The sequence below is a fragment of the Meles meles genome, chromosome 10, assembly GCF_922984935.1.
Source record: "Meles meles chromosome 10, mMelMel3.1 paternal haplotype, whole genome shotgun sequence".
Classification (NCBI taxonomy): Eukaryota; Metazoa; Chordata; class Mammalia; order Carnivora; family Mustelidae; genus Meles; species Meles meles.
The window spans coordinates 95532364-95548684 of NC_060075.1; the positions used below are offsets into that span (position 1 = coordinate 95532364).

Genomic DNA, 16321 nt, shown 5'->3' on the forward strand with positions numbered 1-16321 from the left:
GTAAATTCCCCCCCATGGTCATGTCGTTTCTCTGGGACAGTAATGAGCTAGGGATTCCCCTGGTCTGGACCCCAGAAATGGCACCCCTTATAGACCAGTACTTCTCCAGATGAGCCTGCCGGTATCACACTCCCAGGGGGTCTGAGCCCCGCCCACAGGTGTCCCAGGCATCTGGGGCTGGTGTTGTCTGGAAGGCAGAGCTTGGACTGGTCTGCATGGAGCTGGCACAGTGCGCGTGCCCCTCCTTCCCTTCCACTATACAGTCTCCAGTGGGGAACTCAGCCCTTCTCCCAAGTCAGAAACCTTGTGGGCATTCTGGCCCCCTCCTCGGGACACTTTCAGCACCTTCCTTCCCACAGAGAGGAGCGGGGCTGTGCAGAGCCCCATGCTTGACCTCCTCTGCCTTGGTCCCCATGGCCCCGAGCCCGGCATTTGGAGGGCCAGAGCCCGGCGGCTCTCACTTTCAGCCCAGGAGTCAGGCTCTCGCTGGGGGACCTTGGCCTTAGCTCCTCCAACCCCAGGGTGCCCACGTCCCAGCCTGTGTGCTGTGCTCATGGCTTCCAGGTATTTGGGTAAAGTTGCTGACCATGGTGTGTACGTTAACACACGTGTGTGCACACCAGGTTGCTGGCGTGAGCCGCTGGGACCGCGGGTCGGCTCGGGCCACTGGGAGCAGCTGGGGCAGGCCGGCTTCGCGTTGCCCTCACGCTGTCCCTTGCTAGACAGAGAAGCTAAGAATCCGCCCTGGAAAGGCATGGCATTTTTCTCCTGGGTACTGAGCCAAGAACAAGAAAAACAACACGTGACCCAGGGCCCTGTAACCGTGAGTCCAAGTTGATAGCTAAACTCAGGGTGGACGCACATTAGTGTCTGCACTTTCTAGCTCCTAGTTTCCTGCCAGCCCCTAAGTTGTTCAAGTCAGGGAAACACTGCCCCTGGGGTACAAGCAGCCTTCTTCCTCTCCTTCCCCATCTCTCTGCAGAGACCTCCCCTCCCTCACCTCTTCCCTACTTCTCTCCCTCCCCCCTCTTCCCCTACTTCCCTCCCCATGTCCTTTTCCCTCTCTCCTCTCCCTCTCTTCCCCTGTCCTCTCCTTCCCCCATGTCTTTTTCCCTCCTTCCCTGGCTGTCCTCTCCCTTCCCTCCTCCCCTTCCTCACCTTTCCCTCCCTCCACCTGTCCTCTCCCTTCCTTTCCATCCTCTCCCTTCCCTTCCTCCCTCCCTCCTTTCCTCACCCAATTTCTTCCCTCCCTGCCTCCCCTCCCCTGTCCTTCTCCTCTGCGTTCCCCTCCATCCCCTTCACCCTGCACCCCCACCACCACGCTCCTCCCCCTCATCCCCTCCCCCCCAGCCTCTCTCCCCTTCCCCCATCACCCTTTCCCCTTCATCTCTCCATCCCCTCTTCTCCTCCTCCTTCCCTCACCATTCCCCTCCCCTTCTCTCTCCCTACCCTTTCCTCCTCCTCTTTCTCTACCCTTCCCCCTCCGACCCTCCCTCCCTCCAGCTCCCTCTGCTCCCCCCTCTGTCTCACTCCCCTCCCGTCCTGCAGCACAGAGTTGGGCCCCAGGAAAACTTTTTCAGGCAGGCAGAGGAGGGGGGCTCCTGCTCACAGGCCCTCTGGCTGGGCCGTGTGACTTGTCCTGTGGCCCAGTAGATGTGGGACCATGAAGCTCTGGCAGCGGGAGCCAGTGCTGACTGGGAAGTCAGGAAGTTAGGAAGGACAGCCCGCAGGCCGGTCCCCAGGCTTCCCGCACTCCTGGTTTGTCACCGAGATGTCTTCAGAGAGGCACCCAGGCCCTTCCCAGCCCCACTTCTCTTCATCCTTAGACTCGACCTTCCTCTCTTGGCCGGGTATAGTGCTCGCTCCATGGGTCCTGTGAGCTCAGGCAGACCTTCCTTTGTTTCACAATCATGGAGCCACCTGTGGAGATGGCCCGCCCCTGCTCCAAAGACACAAGTGAAGGGTCCAGGGCACATCCCTGTCCTGCACCTTGCCAGCCGGCTCCATGTCTGTTGTGAAAACCAGCGGAGTACAGACACACCCTCTGAGCAGAGCCTGGCAGTCTGAGTGCTTGGACAGTGCGGCTGCCGGAGATGGTTTGGGGAGTCTCTAAAGCCTCCCTCTGCCACACCAGGGTGCATCCTCCTTTAACTCCTGAGCTGATGGGTTTGCTGTCACCCTGGACGGCTGTGGATGAGGGAGGACAAGGGACCCTGGTCACCTGTCTCAGGAAGGCACAGGCCCCTGCGAAGGCCCCCACCCTGAGGCCGGGCGCTCCTGTGGCCTTCCTGTCCTCTCCCACTCCAGCTTCTTTTGCACTGAGCCCACGTGTCCCACAGGACGCACAGCCACCTTCCCAGCTGTAACGAGAGTGCCGTGGGTGGGACGCAGCTGCCCTGCTCAGGGTCCTCTGTTTTGTAATGTGTGCACTCACACTTCTGTGGGATGCAGGCCTCCCAGGAGGGGCCACTTATTAAAAGCAGAATTTAAAATCTAAGCACCTGTGAGTCTTGAGTGGCCATTGGGCTCTGTCAACCATGGGCAGCATGGGTCCCTTCTGTCTTTTGGCGCTGGCCACGGTCTAACCTTGAAATCAAGGAAACTGGCTTCCCAGAATCGTCCATCCTCTGGCTGGTGCCTCCATCTTCCTGCCACAAAGGAAAACCTTGGCCCCACGGTGCTTACCATCCCCTCCCTGCTCTCCGGGAGCATGACCCTCAGGACCTAGGCCGTGACCCAGCCCGCAGCTGGCCCTGTTGCCTTTGGAAGGGAGGACGCTGTTCCTGCCGCTTTTGGGCTGGGTGGGCAGTCAACACCACGGGGTGAGCAGCCCTTGACAGAGAGGGGTGTGTGTCGCGCAGATGGCCTACTGTCAGCACATCGGGGTGGAGTTCATGTTCATCAACGACCTGGAGCAGTGCCAGTGGATCCGGCAGAAGTTCGAGACGCCCGGCATCATGCAGTTCACCAACGAGGAGAAGCGGACCCTGCTGGCCCGGCTCGTGCGGTCCACCAGGTGCGGGCCGCGTGTGCAGGGCGGGGCTCAGCTACGTGCTGTCCAGTCTCTCCCTGGGAGGGCGGGCAGCTGCACCAGTCCAGGTGACATGGCGGTCCCTGGCCAGGTTTGAGGATTTCCTGCAGCGGAAGTGGTCATCCGAGAAGCGCTTCGGTCTGGAAGGGTGCGAGGTGCTGATCCCTGCGCTCAAGACCATCATCGACAAGTCCAGCGAGAACGGGGTGGACTACGTTATCATGGGGATGCCCCACAGGTGCGCACTCGCCGCCCCGGTGACCGCGCCCACCAGCCCCCAGCACCCTGGCCTCGGTCTCACCTACCTCTGTGTCCCAGGGGGCGGCTCAACGTGCTTGCCAACGTCATCCGGAAGGAGCTGGAGCAGATCTTTTGTCAGTTCGATTCCAAGCTGGAAGCCGCTGACGAGGTGAGGTGCCTGGTTTCTTCTCGAGACACCCGCCCCCAGACCCTCAGCCCCGAACCCTCCCCGAGCCCCTCAGCCCTAGACTGCCCCCCCTCCGAGACCCTCAGCCCTGGACCCCCACCCGAGACCCTCAGCCCCAGACTCCCCCGCCAAGACCCTCAGCCCCGGACCCCAACCCGAGACCCTCAACCCGGGACCCCCCCAGACCCTCAGCCCCAGACCTCCCCCCCGAGACCCTCAGCCCTGGACCCCCACCCGAGACCCTCGCCCCAGGCCCCCCCAAGACCCCCAGACTCCCCCCGAGACCCTCAGCCCCAGACCCCTCCCCCTGAGACCTTCAGCCCCGGACCCCACCCCCGAGACCCTCAGCCCCAGACCCCCTCCCCGAGACCCTCAGCCCCACTGTTGCTTAGGACAGCCACCCCCCACCAGGAGCTGGCCACTTCCACTCCGTCACATGGGTGGCTACCCCCAGGTCCCGGTCCTCCCGCTGGGGGCAAGGCCCTTCTCCTGGGGCCATGGGTGGGAGCCCCCGGGAGAAACTTTCAGGAGTGGGGGATCTGGAAATAGATACAGCACAGAGCAGAGGGGTGGAAGGCGGGAGTGTCCCCCTCCCCCCGAGAGTAAAGCCCGTGTTTGTGCGCCAGGGCTCTGGGGACGTGAAGTACCACCTGGGCATGTACCACCGGCGCATCAACCGCGTGACCGACAGGAACATCACCCTGTCGCTGGTGGCGAACCCGTCCCACCTGGAGGCCGCCGACCCCGTGGTGATGGGCAAGACGAAGGCCGAGCAATTCTACTGCGGGGACACCGAGGGGAAGAAGGTAAGGCCGAAGGACACTGACCCTCCAGATGGTGGCAGCCCTCGGGCCTGCCATGAGATGTGCGGCCAAGAGAGGCCAGGGAGCCCGCATGCTCGCCAGGCTCGGGTTTTCGGGAGGGCTCTGCCCGGTGCAGACAGCCCGCCCCTCAAGCGCCCACCTCTGTGTGGGAGCCGCTCCGACCCTCGCCTGCCCCCAGCCGTGGATCCAGACCCTTCATGCCTGTCCTTGCCGCTCGCCCAGAAGCCCGGCAGTTAGCTGGTTTCTGCTCAGCCGGGAGCTCAGGGAGCTGGAGTCTGTTCCACGACCTTCCGCATCTCAGAAAGCTTATGTTCCCCCTGTGCACGTGACCGGGTTGGTTCTGGGACCTGGAAGAAGACAAGGCCTAACCCAGGTGGGCCCTGGGGTCTTTGTGGGGAAGCAGCCCCTGGTGCAGCAGGACGGTCAGCCCACTGCGGTGCCATGAGACGCAAGGAGCGCCGGGCCCCATGGTGTCAGCACCCAATACCACACTGAGGGAGCCTCAGGGACAGCAGTGCCGCCTGGTGAGGGCCCCAGTGTGGCTTCCCTGGGTGATCCAGGTGGGAGGCTCCCCAGAGCGCCCAACAGCAGGAGGCCGAGCATGTATGGAGAAGGCTTTTGCAGGACTCTTGTGGCCTTCCTACCCACCCCTCCGCGGAGGCCCCTGCACACACCCGTCCCAGAGAGCATCCCCGCAGCCAGAGGCAGGACACGCAGGACTCCGTTCACGAGATCCAGATTCCGCCTCTGGAGAGGACAGGGGAGACTTTCTCCTCCTAGCAGGGGCTGTGGGAGCAGGGTCTCGCGGTCTAGGATGTGTCTGTGCACTTAGAGGGAGGACGGCATGACACACTCGGGAAGCACATGGCAGCATTGCATCCTCCCACAAACGCAGATGCTGAGCAGCTCCGGCCATCCCTGCTAGGCGCACCAAGCTCCTGGAGAACCGTCTCCTTGCAGGCTGTTTGGGGGCCGCCGTCCAGACGACACGGGGCTCGTGCACCGAACATGGGACAGTGGCAGCCGCACAGTGATGAGAGTCAGGTCCGGGGGGAGAATGAGATGGGAGCGCGAACACACGGGAGTGCGAGTAACAGGCGAGAGGGGCAGGCTCTGGTGGAACACTAACAGATCCACGTAGGATGGACACCTGGCAGTGCCCAGGAGAGGCTGCTGCGGCCACTAGGCAGGGTTTAGTGAGGAGCGGGACCCAGAGGTTCTCATGACTGAGGGGGAACAGTGAGTGGAAGGGAGACATTGTCCAGGTGAACACAGAAATGCACGCCAGCAAGGGGCGGGCCAGCTGGGGCATCACCCGGTGTGGAGCGCACCTTTCCTGGGTCTGGTCACGAAGGCCTGTCCAGACCATGGAGACAGGAGACGGAATGAGCAGCTCCTGGTTGGAGCCCGACCAGCCCTGCTCTCCTGCTGGGAGGGTCCCATGGGCTGTGCCCAGCGTGGCGTCCGTGGGCTCTGCAGCAGACGGTGGTGGACTGGCCGGTGTGCCGCTGGAGCAGGGCAGGGCCCAGGCGGGGCTGGGGGGTCTTGAATTCTCCTGCCACTTTGTTTTTATTTATTTATAAGTTGGAAATGATCTCAAAATGCATTACTTTTCGAAAAGCAAATTGTGACTCAGCGTCGGGTGTGCCTTGCGGCCGTGGGGAGCCAGGCTGTGTTGCATCTCCTTCGCGTGCCCGTAGGTCATGTCCATCCTTCTGCACGGAGACGCCGCCTTTGCTGGCCAGGGCATCGTGTATGAGACCTTCCACCTGAGCGACCTGCCCTCCTACACGACTCACGGCACTGTCCATGTGGTCGTCAACAATCAGGTAACGGGGGCCCTGGGGCCAGGGGGCCGCAGACCTCCTGAGGGCTTTGTGCTCTGCAGGCGTCTGATGCGTCTCAGTTATTTAGGACAGTTCTCGGGCTCTAAAGGTGGCTTTTTTATGAAAGATGGAGACAACACCAGATATGTGTTTTTAAAAAGGAGAGATTTGGGGGCGCCTGGGTGGCTCAGTGGGTTAAGCCTCTGCCTTCGGCTCAGGTCATGATCTCAGGGTCCTGGGATCGAGCCCTGCATTGGGCTCTCTGCTCAGCGGGGAGCCTGCTTCCACCTCTCTCTCTGCCTGCCTCTGCCTACTTGTGACCCCCCCAATAAATAAATAAATTTTTTTATAAAACATAAAACAGAAGAGAGATTTTGACCACGTTACTGAAGACGGTGATGCGACCTTGGTGTGTTGTCTTCCTGCCCCACAAGCGTATAGGTGGCTGTCCTTCTTTAAGGAACCCTGGTTTTATACACCGTGTTCTACCCGTTTCTTACTCCTCTCGTTATTTTCTCATGGCCTTATATGCTCTTAAAATACTAATTTTAAAGATTATATATTTTTTCTTTATCTGAGAGAGTGCGTGCACGTGCACATGAATGGCCCTGGGGGCCTGACAGAAAAGCAGCAGGGCTCGATCCCAGGACCCTGAGATCATGACCTGAGCCGAGGCAGAGGCTTAACCCACTGAGCCACCCAGGCACCCCTAAATTATAATATTTTTATACTTCCAGACTATGTGTTGGACGTGTATGAAGTTTGTTTGCAGAATAGGAAACAACAAAACAATAAAAAAACAAAGACCCGAATGGCCGCTTGGGGACTCAGGAGGGCGGGCACGACTAAGTGGCCGCCAGCTAGTGGCGCTGTGCGCAGCCCCGCCCAGCAGTGTTTCCTTTGCAGATTGGCTTCACTACGGACCCACGCATGGCCCGCTCCTCACCCTACCCAACTGATGTGGCCCGCGTCGTGAATGCCCCCATTTTCCACGTGAACTCAGACGACCCGGAGGCCGTCATGTACGTGTGCAAGGTGGCGGCCGAGTGGCGGAGCACCTTCCACAAGGACGTGGTGGTGGACCTGGTGAGCGGCCTCTGTCTGTGTGCAGGAGAGGAGGGGCGGCCTCCCGCAGGCTGACTCACTGCACTGCTCCCCACATGGGCTCCCACATGCCGCGGACCCACCAGCATCCAAGGGCCTTCCCGCGGTCCCTTGGCGGCCCTTCCTCAGGGCTCCTGAGGCCCCAGCCTGGGTGAGCCGGACCAGGAAAGAAGGAAGCTGGGGTCTTGTGTCGGGTGTCCCCAGGTCCCTCGTTTCATCTGTGACAGCGACTCCGCTGTGAAGGTCTAGACTGTAGGGGAGGTACGCTGGGGCGCCGTGCAGGAGAGCGGGCAGGTGCCGGCGGGCCCTTGATGCTGGCATGTCCGCGCCGTGTGCAGGTGTGTTACCGGCGGAACGGCCACAACGAGATGGACGAGCCCATGTTCACGCAGCCGCTCATGTACAAGCAGATCCGCAAGCAGAAGCCCGTGCTGCAGAAGTACGCCGAGCTGCTGGTGTCACAGGGCGTGGTCAACCAGCCTGAGTACGAGGTGTGTACCCGCTCCGGCTCGTGGTGGGGTGGGGACAGGCTAGTGGGGATGGGTCTCCAACTCCGACCAGGCCCACGGTGGGCAGACGCAGCTGCCCAGGCCGAAGACGGTGACACGGCAGGCTGTTCCCGGGCCTCGAGCCGTTGTGCACATGGGGGCGTTGTGCAGGGCGCCCCTGATGGCTGCACCGTGCCCGACCCTCCAGGAGGAGATCTCCAAGTACGACAAGATCTGTGAGGAGGCCTTCACCAGGTCCAAGGACGAGAAGATCTTGCACATCAAGCACTGGTTGGACTCCCCCTGGCCCGGTGAGCGAGGGACCTCACCTGTGCCCCTCTCCCCGCCCCCACTGCCCGCCCGTGGGCCCCGTGTGGCAGCCGTGTGGCAGCTCACCCCCTGTCCTAGGCTTCTTCACCCTGGACGGGCAGCCGAGGAGCATGACCTGCCCATCCACGGGCCTGACGGAGGACATCCTGACGCACATCGGGAACGTGGCCAGCTCTGTGCCCGTGGAGAACTTCACTATTCACGGAGGTGAGGACGCCCACTGACCCGCGGAGGTGTTAGGCTCCGTCGAGGAGGACAGGGCGGGACACCAGGGCAGCCGGCTGAGCCGCCGGCGGTGCTGCTCTGGTGGCGAGTGGGCGGCTGGTGAGCGCCATGCCTGCGCAGGGCTGAGCCGGATCCTCAAGACCCGCGGGGAGCTGGTGAAGAACAGGACCGTGGACTGGGCTCTGGCAGAGTACATGGCCTTCGGCTCGCTCCTGAAGGAGGGCATCCACATCCGCCTGAGCGGCCAGGACGTGGAGCGCGGCACCTTCAGGTAACACCCTTAACGCCCTCGGGCTTCTCGTGGCAGCGCAGAGCACGGCAGACGGAGAGGACGGCTCCGGGGTTTCTCAGGAAGAAACTCCTGTCAGCCCGGAAGCAGCCTTCCCCTGCTCTGACGTGGGTCCTTCTGCGGGGCACGTGGCCGCCTCTCGGATCTGCATGTCGGGGCGGGGTGCGGCCGCACTACCCGCCTAATCTGTGTTGTGCATTAGCCACCGCCACCATGTGCTGCACGACCAGAACGTGGACAAGAAGACCTGCATTCCCATGAACCACCTCTGGCCCAACCAGGCCCCCTACACCGTGTGCAACAGTTCACTGTCCGAGTACGGGGTCCTGGGTGAGTGCCCCAGCCCGCGGGCCCTCCTCCCATTGCCGCGCCCGCCGCCCATAGCCCCCCACTCAGTCTGCTCTCGTCCGCCTCCTCTCTCTGCAGGCTTTGAGCTGGGCTTTGCCATGGCCAGCCCTAACGCCCTGGTCCTCTGGGAGGCCCAGTTTGGTGACTTCCACAACACGGCCCAGTGCATCATCGACCAGTTCATCTGCCCGGGACAGGCCAAGTGGGTGCGGCAGAACGGCATCGTGCTGCTGCTGCCGCACGGCATGGAGGGCATGGTGAGCCCCCCCGCCCCACGGGCCAGTGTCAGGTTCTGCTACACCTCTGCCGAGAAGCAGGGGTGCCGGCTCACACGCCCCTGCTCTCCTCACTGTGGAGGCCCTGTGGGAGACCATCCCAGGACAAGGCGTTGGAAACCCTGCAGAGCTGGGGTGTGGGCCCCTCCGCACTCTGGGGGAGGGGACGGGCTGGAAGATCCCGCGGGTCATTGCGAGTCAGAGGTTTTCAGACCAGAAGGGACCCGTTTCAGACCAGAAGGGATCCGTTAAGGAAGAGATGTGGTGAGTGCACCACTCTGCAGAGCTCCTGAGACATAATTTTTGTGTGTGGTTCCAGGGCCCAGAACATTCCTCTGCCCGGCCGGAGCGGTTCCTGCAGATGTGCAATGACGATCCCGACGTCCTACCGGTGAGCGGGGTGGCGGCAGTGCACTGGGCACTGGGTGACATGCGGGTGGCTCCTGGCAGCCCCCGAAGTGAGAGTTCCCGTCCCGCTGCCCCGTGAGGAGCAGCTGTCTGCGCTGGGTTCAGGCAGACGCCTTAGAGGAGGGAGCTTGGGCAGCTCTGGGCTGGTGTCGGTGGAGCCGTGAGACTGGCATGGTGGCCAGGGATCTGTTTCTGTAGCAAATCCAACTGGCCCATGGTAGAACCGGGTGCGGGTGTGGCCCTGGCCTGCGGAGGAGGGGCGGGATGGAGGGGGACAGAGAACCCGGTGCGTGAGCTCCTGGCGGCGTCCCCAGGGCAGCCCCGAGGCAGGGGCTTAGTCCGCCGGCCTCTGGCCTCTCCCTCGAGCCACAGAACCTGGAGGAGGCCAACTTCGACATCAACCAGCTGTACGACTGCAACTGGGTGGTGGTCAACTGCTCCACCCCGGGCAACTTCTTCCACGTGCTGCGGCGCCAGATCCTCCTGCCCTTCCGGAAGCCGGTCAGTGTGCGGCGCCCCTGCCCGGCGGGGGACGGGCGCGGGAGCGGGTGGTGGCTGGTGGTGCTCCGGTCACGAGGAGGGGTGCGCAGGGTCCCAGCCAGCGGGCTCCCGGGCAGGGTGTGGAGTGGAGTACGAGGCTGTGCGGAGGGCCCTGGCCCTGGGTGGGGACCCCACGGAGAGGCTGCGGGCTCTCTCCCAGGCACAGGAGAGGCCCCAGGGCTCAGTGGCCTGGGACACATCCTGGAGGAGTGCGTGTGCAGCCGAACGGGAAGCAGCGTTGTCCGGGCCCCTCCCGCCCGCGGAGCCGGAGGCACAGTACCACATACCCAGCCTGGAGACGCGCAGGGGCCGTCCCTGCCACGCTGCTGGGTCTCTGGGTCCATCGCGGGCCTGTGCTTCTTCGTTCCAGCTCATCATCTTCACCCCCAAGTCCCTGCTGCGGCACCCCGAGGCCAGAACCAGCTTCGACGAGATGCTCTCAGGTAGGTGTGGGGCAGGCTGCCTCTCCGTGGGGCTCAGGGCCTGCACCTGAGGGTCTCACCGTGGCTCTTGCCACCTTCCTGGTCACTGGGTGAAGACCAGTGAACACCACGGCCCACGAGTCAGGGCTTGCTTAGGAGTTGCTCAGGAGGCGCGTCTTGTGCCCCCCTCCGGTCTGCAGCCTTCACCCGGGCGTGCCCCAGGCCTCGTTTAGAGGCGGGGAAGCAAGCCTGAGCTCAGGGTGCCCCAGCTGCCTGGCTGCTGCTCCCAGAGGGTGTCCCCTCAGGCCCACAGCATTGAGACCCCACCTGGACGGTGGGCAGCGGACACAGCACGGAGCGGCCCCACATCCCCGGGCTCCCTGGGCCGGGGGAACCCACCTCCTCCCAGCCGTGGAGCCCCCTTAGTCATCAGTCACGGTGAAGCACTCCTTTGTTGGTTCGTTTTCCCGTTTGTCGTTATTGTGGTGGAATCACATAAAATTAAAACGTCACTGTTTCTGCGTGTGCGGCCCGTGCACGTGAAGCGTGCCCACACAGCTGTGCAGCCGTCTCCAGAGCTCCCACTTTCTGAGCTGAGGTCTCAGGTATACGTGCGGCAGGTGTCCCTGGGTAGGCTCGTGCACCCATGTCACGTCCTCCAGGGCCGCCCACGTCACAGCAGCTGTCAGGACGCCCTCCTGCTTTAAGCTGGACGAGAGTCCAGCGTGTGGATGAGCCTCTTGTGTCTGTGTCCGTTGGAGGATGTTGGTCGCCTCCACTTTGGGCCGGTGAACGATGCTGCTGTGAGCGTGGGTGTGCAGGGTCCCTTCAAGAAGCCACATTTGGTTCGTTTGCGTGTATCCCCAGAGGTGGAACTGCGGGCTCGTGTGGTGATTCTGGTTTTAGGTTTTTTATGAACCTCTGTAGTATTTTCCCCAGCAGCCGTGCCTTTGTTTCCTCACCTGCACTCGCGAAGGTTCCAGCTTTTCCATGTCCGTGTCAGCGCTTGGTTTTTGTTTCTGCCGTCCTCCTGCCCCGGAAATCATACCTTGCGGGGTTTCAATTTGTGTTTACCTGCTGATGAGCGGTGGGGAGCCTCTTCTCCTTAGTCTGCTTTGGAGAAGTGTCTGTTAGTCCTTTGCCTGATTTTCAGCCGGGTTGTTGGCATTGTTGAGTTTTAGGAGTTCTTTCTATATGCCGGATCTGAACCTGACATCAGGTGGGTGACTTGCAGCTGCTTTCTCCCATTCTGTGTGCTGGCTCCTTATTTTTTCTTTTTTTTTAATTTATGAGAGAGACCGGGTGACGGGGAAGGGCAGAGGGAGAGGGAGAAATAGGCTTCCTGGAGAGCAGGGAGCCTGATACGGGACTTGATCCCAGGACCCCTGGGACCATGACCTGGGCCGAAGGCAGAGGCTTCACCTTCTGAGCCACCAGGTGCCTTCCCACAACCCCTGTGTTGTCTCTTTGGTGCATAAGATGTTTAAAATTTCATGAAATCTACTTTTCTCTTTTGTTGCTGGCGCCATCGGCATCACTTCCAGGAAATCGCTGCCACATCCACTGTCACGACATGTTTGCCGTATTTTCCTCTAAGAGTTTGAGCGTGGCAGTTCGTGTGTTGGAGTCGTTGCACATTTTGGGTTAATTTCTGCATGGGGTGAGGGTCCCTGCTCTGCAGATGGATGTCCAGGTTTCCCAGCATTCGCGGGAAGGTCTCCCTCCTTCCCCACCGAGCGGCCTGGGCTCCGTGTCCACAGTCTGCATGTCTCGGTGCTGGCGCCTCGTGGTCCCGGGCGCTGTGGCTCCGGGCCGGTTCTGAAGTTGGGAACCAGGCCTGCAGCTTTACTCTCGTGTTCTCGGGCCGCTCTGGCTGTTCCAGGTTCTTTAAGATTCCACACATTTTAGGGCGGATTTCTCTGTGTCTGCAGAACACGTCACTGGGCTTTGGGTCAGACTGAATCCCCAGCTCACTCTGGGGGCAGCGGACGTCGTGGCTGCCGCAGCCTGCCCCAGGGGGAGCACAAACGCCGCTCTCTGTGCTCGTGTCTTTCATTTCTTCGGCGGCGCCGGGCGGTGGGAAGCAGGGTCTCCCCTTCTTCGTTTATTCTTCGGCATTTGTTCCTTTTGACGCTGCTGCAAGTGGAGTTTCTTACTTGTGTCCAGGTCGGACTTTGCTGGCGCGCAGAAACGCATCTGAGCTTTGCTTGTTGACTTTTGTATCTCGCAACTTTGCTGAGTTCATTTATTCTAACGCCAGATCATGTCATCCGCGCACATATGATTTTATCTCTTCCTTTCCAATTCAGAGACCTTTTGTCTTCTCCTTTCACCTTTTGTCTAGTGGCTCCGGCTGGGACTTCCAGTGTGAGGCCGGATGGGGGCGGCGATGGGGGCCTCCCCGTCTCTTTGCTGATCTTAGGGGAGAAGCTCCGCCTCACGCCGCTGAGTGGACACCCGCTGGGGCCTTCGTACCTGGCCTTGATCGCTTGGGGACAGGGTCCCCTGCAGCACAAACGTGCGTGTGCGCACCTGTCACGAGGGAGACCCTTTCCCGGGTGCTGCTTGCAGAATGCAGCTTGTTCCCCTCATGGGGCCCGGCCCTGATGGCAGGACTTGAGTACTTGTCCGGCTGTGCGGAAGGCATCGGTGTTTGCGAACTTGTGGGGAGTCTGACCGAGTGGTTGGCGGCCCTGGCCTTCCGGGATGAGCTGTTGGGGAAGAAGGAACTGGCACCACTTGCGATCCGAGGCCGGCCTGGCCGGCTGTGCACTGTGCACAATGTGCTTCTCAAGGCTCTTGGTCTGGGTGGATCCGAGGGCGTCTGGAGCTGGTGAGCACCGGCAGCTGCATGTCGTGGTGTCAGACCAGGTCACGGCCCCACCTCGGGGACCCCGCCCGTGCAGGGCAGCAGCCATAGGGCAAGTCCTGAGGGAAGCCCCGGCCGCGGGGATTGTCTCGCAGGAACCCACTTCCAGCGGGTCATCCCGGAAGACGGCCTTGCAGCCCAGAACCCGGAAAACGTCAAGCGGCTTCTGTTCTGTACGGGCAAGGTGTACTACGACCTCACCCGGGAGCGGAAGGCGCGGGGCATGGCGGAGCAGGTGGCCATCACGCGCATTGAGCAGGTGAGGCTGGGCGGGGCGCAGTGCAGGCTCCCGACACCTCTCCGCTTCCAGGGCCTCCTCCTGACCACAGCCCTGGCTCTCTCCGCAGCTGTCTCCGTTCCCCTTCGACCTCCTGCTGCGGGAGGTGCAGAAGTACCCCAATGCCGAGCTGGCCTGGTGCCAGGAGGAGCACAAGAACCAGGGCTACTATGACTACGTGAAGCCCAGGCTGCGCACCACCATCAGCCGTGCCAAGCCCGTGTGGTGCGCGCGCCGGGAGGCCGGGAGGGCTGCGGGGCCGGGGGTGCCGCAGGGGCCTCGAGGGCCGGGAGCACCGCGGGGCCTGGCCCACCATGGCTCAGCCCTCACCTGCTGTCATCCTCAGGTATGCTGGCCGGGACCCCGCCGCCGCTCCGGCCACTGGCAACAAGAAGACCCACCTCACGGAGCTGCAGCGCCTCCTGGACACGGCCTTCGACCTGGACGCCTTCAAGAACTTCTCATAGACGCCGCGTGGGCCACTGCCCTCCACAGCCACAGCCACCCCTCGCTTCTCAACTAAAGAATAGTGCCTCAGCGCTACCCACGCCTCTGCCCGTCCGCTGCACCACGCTCCCCTCTCTCGCTTACCAGTTAGGCTGCTGTCCCCGTGTGCTTGGCTGCCCCCCGAGGCCAGAGGCCCCCCCGGCGCTGTGACCTCTGTCCAGCTGGGCATCCTTCATGGAGGCCACGGGGAGCAGGAGGAGGAATGGAGGTCCCTGCGGGTGTCCTGGGAGGGTCAGCTGTGCCCCTGCCCTCCCGCTGCCCTCATAGGACCAGCCTCACGTGGCCTCGCGGGTACCAGCTGTCCTGGTCACCCAGCACAGTGGCTGCTGCACCTGGACAAGGTGGCCGCCTCTTCCCACCCTGAGCCCCAGGCCCCTCAGAGGGAGCCGTCGCTGTCCAGACTTCGTGGGGTGGGCTGGGCTCCGGTGGGGCTCTTCCTGTGCGGGGAGCCGCGGCAGTGCTTGGGGCAGCTGGCAGGAGGGGGCCTGCACCCGGCCTGGCACAGAGAGGGCAGGTCCGCTCTCTGCAGTGTCCACTCCCGCCGCTCGAGAGGGTCCTGGGCCACGTGTGGGGACCGTGCCTGCTTCACCCGCCTGGGGTCGTGCAGCACTGGAGCCACAGGGGAGTGGGGCTCGGCTCACAACCCGCCGGGCCCGACCACTGCCTGCCTCCTGCCTGCCGGTCCGCCCACTCTGACACCGCGGAGACGGAAACGCTCTTCTCTATGCCGCCGTGCTGCAGCCAGTCAGGAGCGGGAGGGGAGGGCTGGGCCGAGGGGCAGCTGGAGGAGAGGGGTCCTTCCCTCACCCATCACAGGGACAGATCTGATTTATTTATTTTGGTTAAAAAAAAGAACAAGAACAACTGTGCATTGCATTTGGCTTGACCCATAAACGAAGTTACCCTCAGGCTTGTCTGCGTGTCCTTTTTTCTGCCCACCCCGCCCCTGTCCCCCCGAAGGAGCTGGCCCAGGCCTCACCACCCTGTCTGGGAGGCAGCCCCTCACCGCTCGGCCCTGTGCCATAGATGCAGGTGGTGCCTGGTGCACCCCGTTCCTCAGCCCCCCTGCTCCCCGGCTGGTCTGTGCCCCTGGAAGCCCTCACAGCTCCTTAGACTCTGCCGGGCACCAGCCATGCCAGCAGGACCCCTGGGGGCCCAGTGTCCCCTCTTGACAAGAACCTCGCCATCTTGGGCCCACAGCACACCATCCTTGGCATGGGGGGGACGCTCAGGGAAAGGCCTGGGTGTGGACATAGGGGCTGGCGACCACCCCATCCTCTAGGCCACACCTGGGTCCCTTGTCATTGAAGCCTATTTGGAATCTCTGGTATGTTCTTCGTGCTCCCTGCAGCTTACCCAGGGGTCCTCCAGCTCTGGTAGGATGATGGCCACGCGTAGGCAGAGCTGGGCATGGGGGCCACCCAGGCTCACGCCTCAATCTTTTATTTTTTTAAAGATTTTATTTATGTATTTGACAGAGATCACAAGGAGTCAGAGAGGCAGGCAGAGAGAGAGGAGGAAGCAGGCTCCCCGCTGAGCAGAGAGCCTGACGCGGGGCTCGATTCCAGGACCCTGAGACCATGACCCGAGCTGAAGGTAGAGGCTTAACTGTCTGAGCTGCCCAGGCGCCCCGTTTCCAGAGACTTCTTACGTTGTCTTTATATATAACATCTAAGGTTTGGGTTGTACTTAGCAGGAAGAATAGGAAGAGTATATGTCCCCCATCTTGCCAGACGTAGGGTCTCCATCACTAAGTGTTAAGAGTACAGACTTGTCCTGAGACCAAAACGTGGGAGCCCCCGACCCAAAGGAAATAAGGGAAAAGTCATGTGGAAATCTGGGAAAGGAGCAAAGAGTGAAAAGACAAGGAGTTGGAGAGATTTGGGAGTCAGCAGGTGGCCCAGCATGGGCAGAGCACGGAGAGTCCCGAGGTGAAGGTAGGGGGGTCTCTGGGCAGGGCATGCGGCCATGGGCTCTAAGAAGTGGCGCTCGATGAGCTACGCTTCAAAGGGCGCCCTCTGCTGGCTGAGGGAGGGAGAGGCAGAAACAGGTGACCATCGCCCGCTGAGGCACTGGTCACCACTTCTGCCCAGCACTGTGTGGGAGTCCTAGCCAGGGTGACTGGGCGAGA

The 16321-nt window shown here is 62.0% G+C and overlaps 1 protein-coding gene across 7 annotated transcripts in view; it reads left to right on the top strand.

Moving 5' to 3' along the window:
* The window catches only part of OGDH (oxoglutarate dehydrogenase), a 53102-nt gene extending 38004 nt beyond the window's left edge, over nucleotides 1–15098 (top strand). For all 7 annotated transcript variants that reach the window (XM_046020886.1, XM_046020888.1, XM_046020882.1 and 4 more), the window contains 18 exons: nucleotides 2862–3016; nucleotides 3123–3269; nucleotides 3350–3440; nucleotides 4085–4264; nucleotides 5983–6111; nucleotides 7015–7194; nucleotides 7551–7703; nucleotides 7909–8011; nucleotides 8109–8237; nucleotides 8376–8526; nucleotides 8747–8874; nucleotides 8971–9149; nucleotides 9487–9558; nucleotides 9948–10076; nucleotides 10486–10558; nucleotides 13502–13665; nucleotides 13754–13908; nucleotides 14030–15098. In XM_046020886.1, coding sequence (XP_045876842.1) covers nucleotides 2862–3016; nucleotides 3123–3269; nucleotides 3350–3440; nucleotides 4085–4264; nucleotides 5983–6111; nucleotides 7015–7194; nucleotides 7551–7703; nucleotides 7909–8011; nucleotides 8109–8237; nucleotides 8376–8526; nucleotides 8747–8874; nucleotides 8971–9149; nucleotides 9487–9558; nucleotides 9948–10076; nucleotides 10486–10558; nucleotides 13502–13665; nucleotides 13754–13908; nucleotides 14030–14150 — 2439 coding nt within the window. In that variant the 3' untranslated portion in view covers nucleotides 14151–15098. The remainder of the gene's footprint in view (nucleotides 1–2861; nucleotides 3017–3122; nucleotides 3270–3349; nucleotides 3441–4084; nucleotides 4265–5982; nucleotides 6112–7014; nucleotides 7195–7550; nucleotides 7704–7908; nucleotides 8012–8108; nucleotides 8238–8375; nucleotides 8527–8746; nucleotides 8875–8970; nucleotides 9150–9486; nucleotides 9559–9947; nucleotides 10077–10485; nucleotides 10559–13501; nucleotides 13666–13753; nucleotides 13909–14029) is intronic.
* Nucleotides 15099–16321: the final 1223 nt, after the last annotated feature.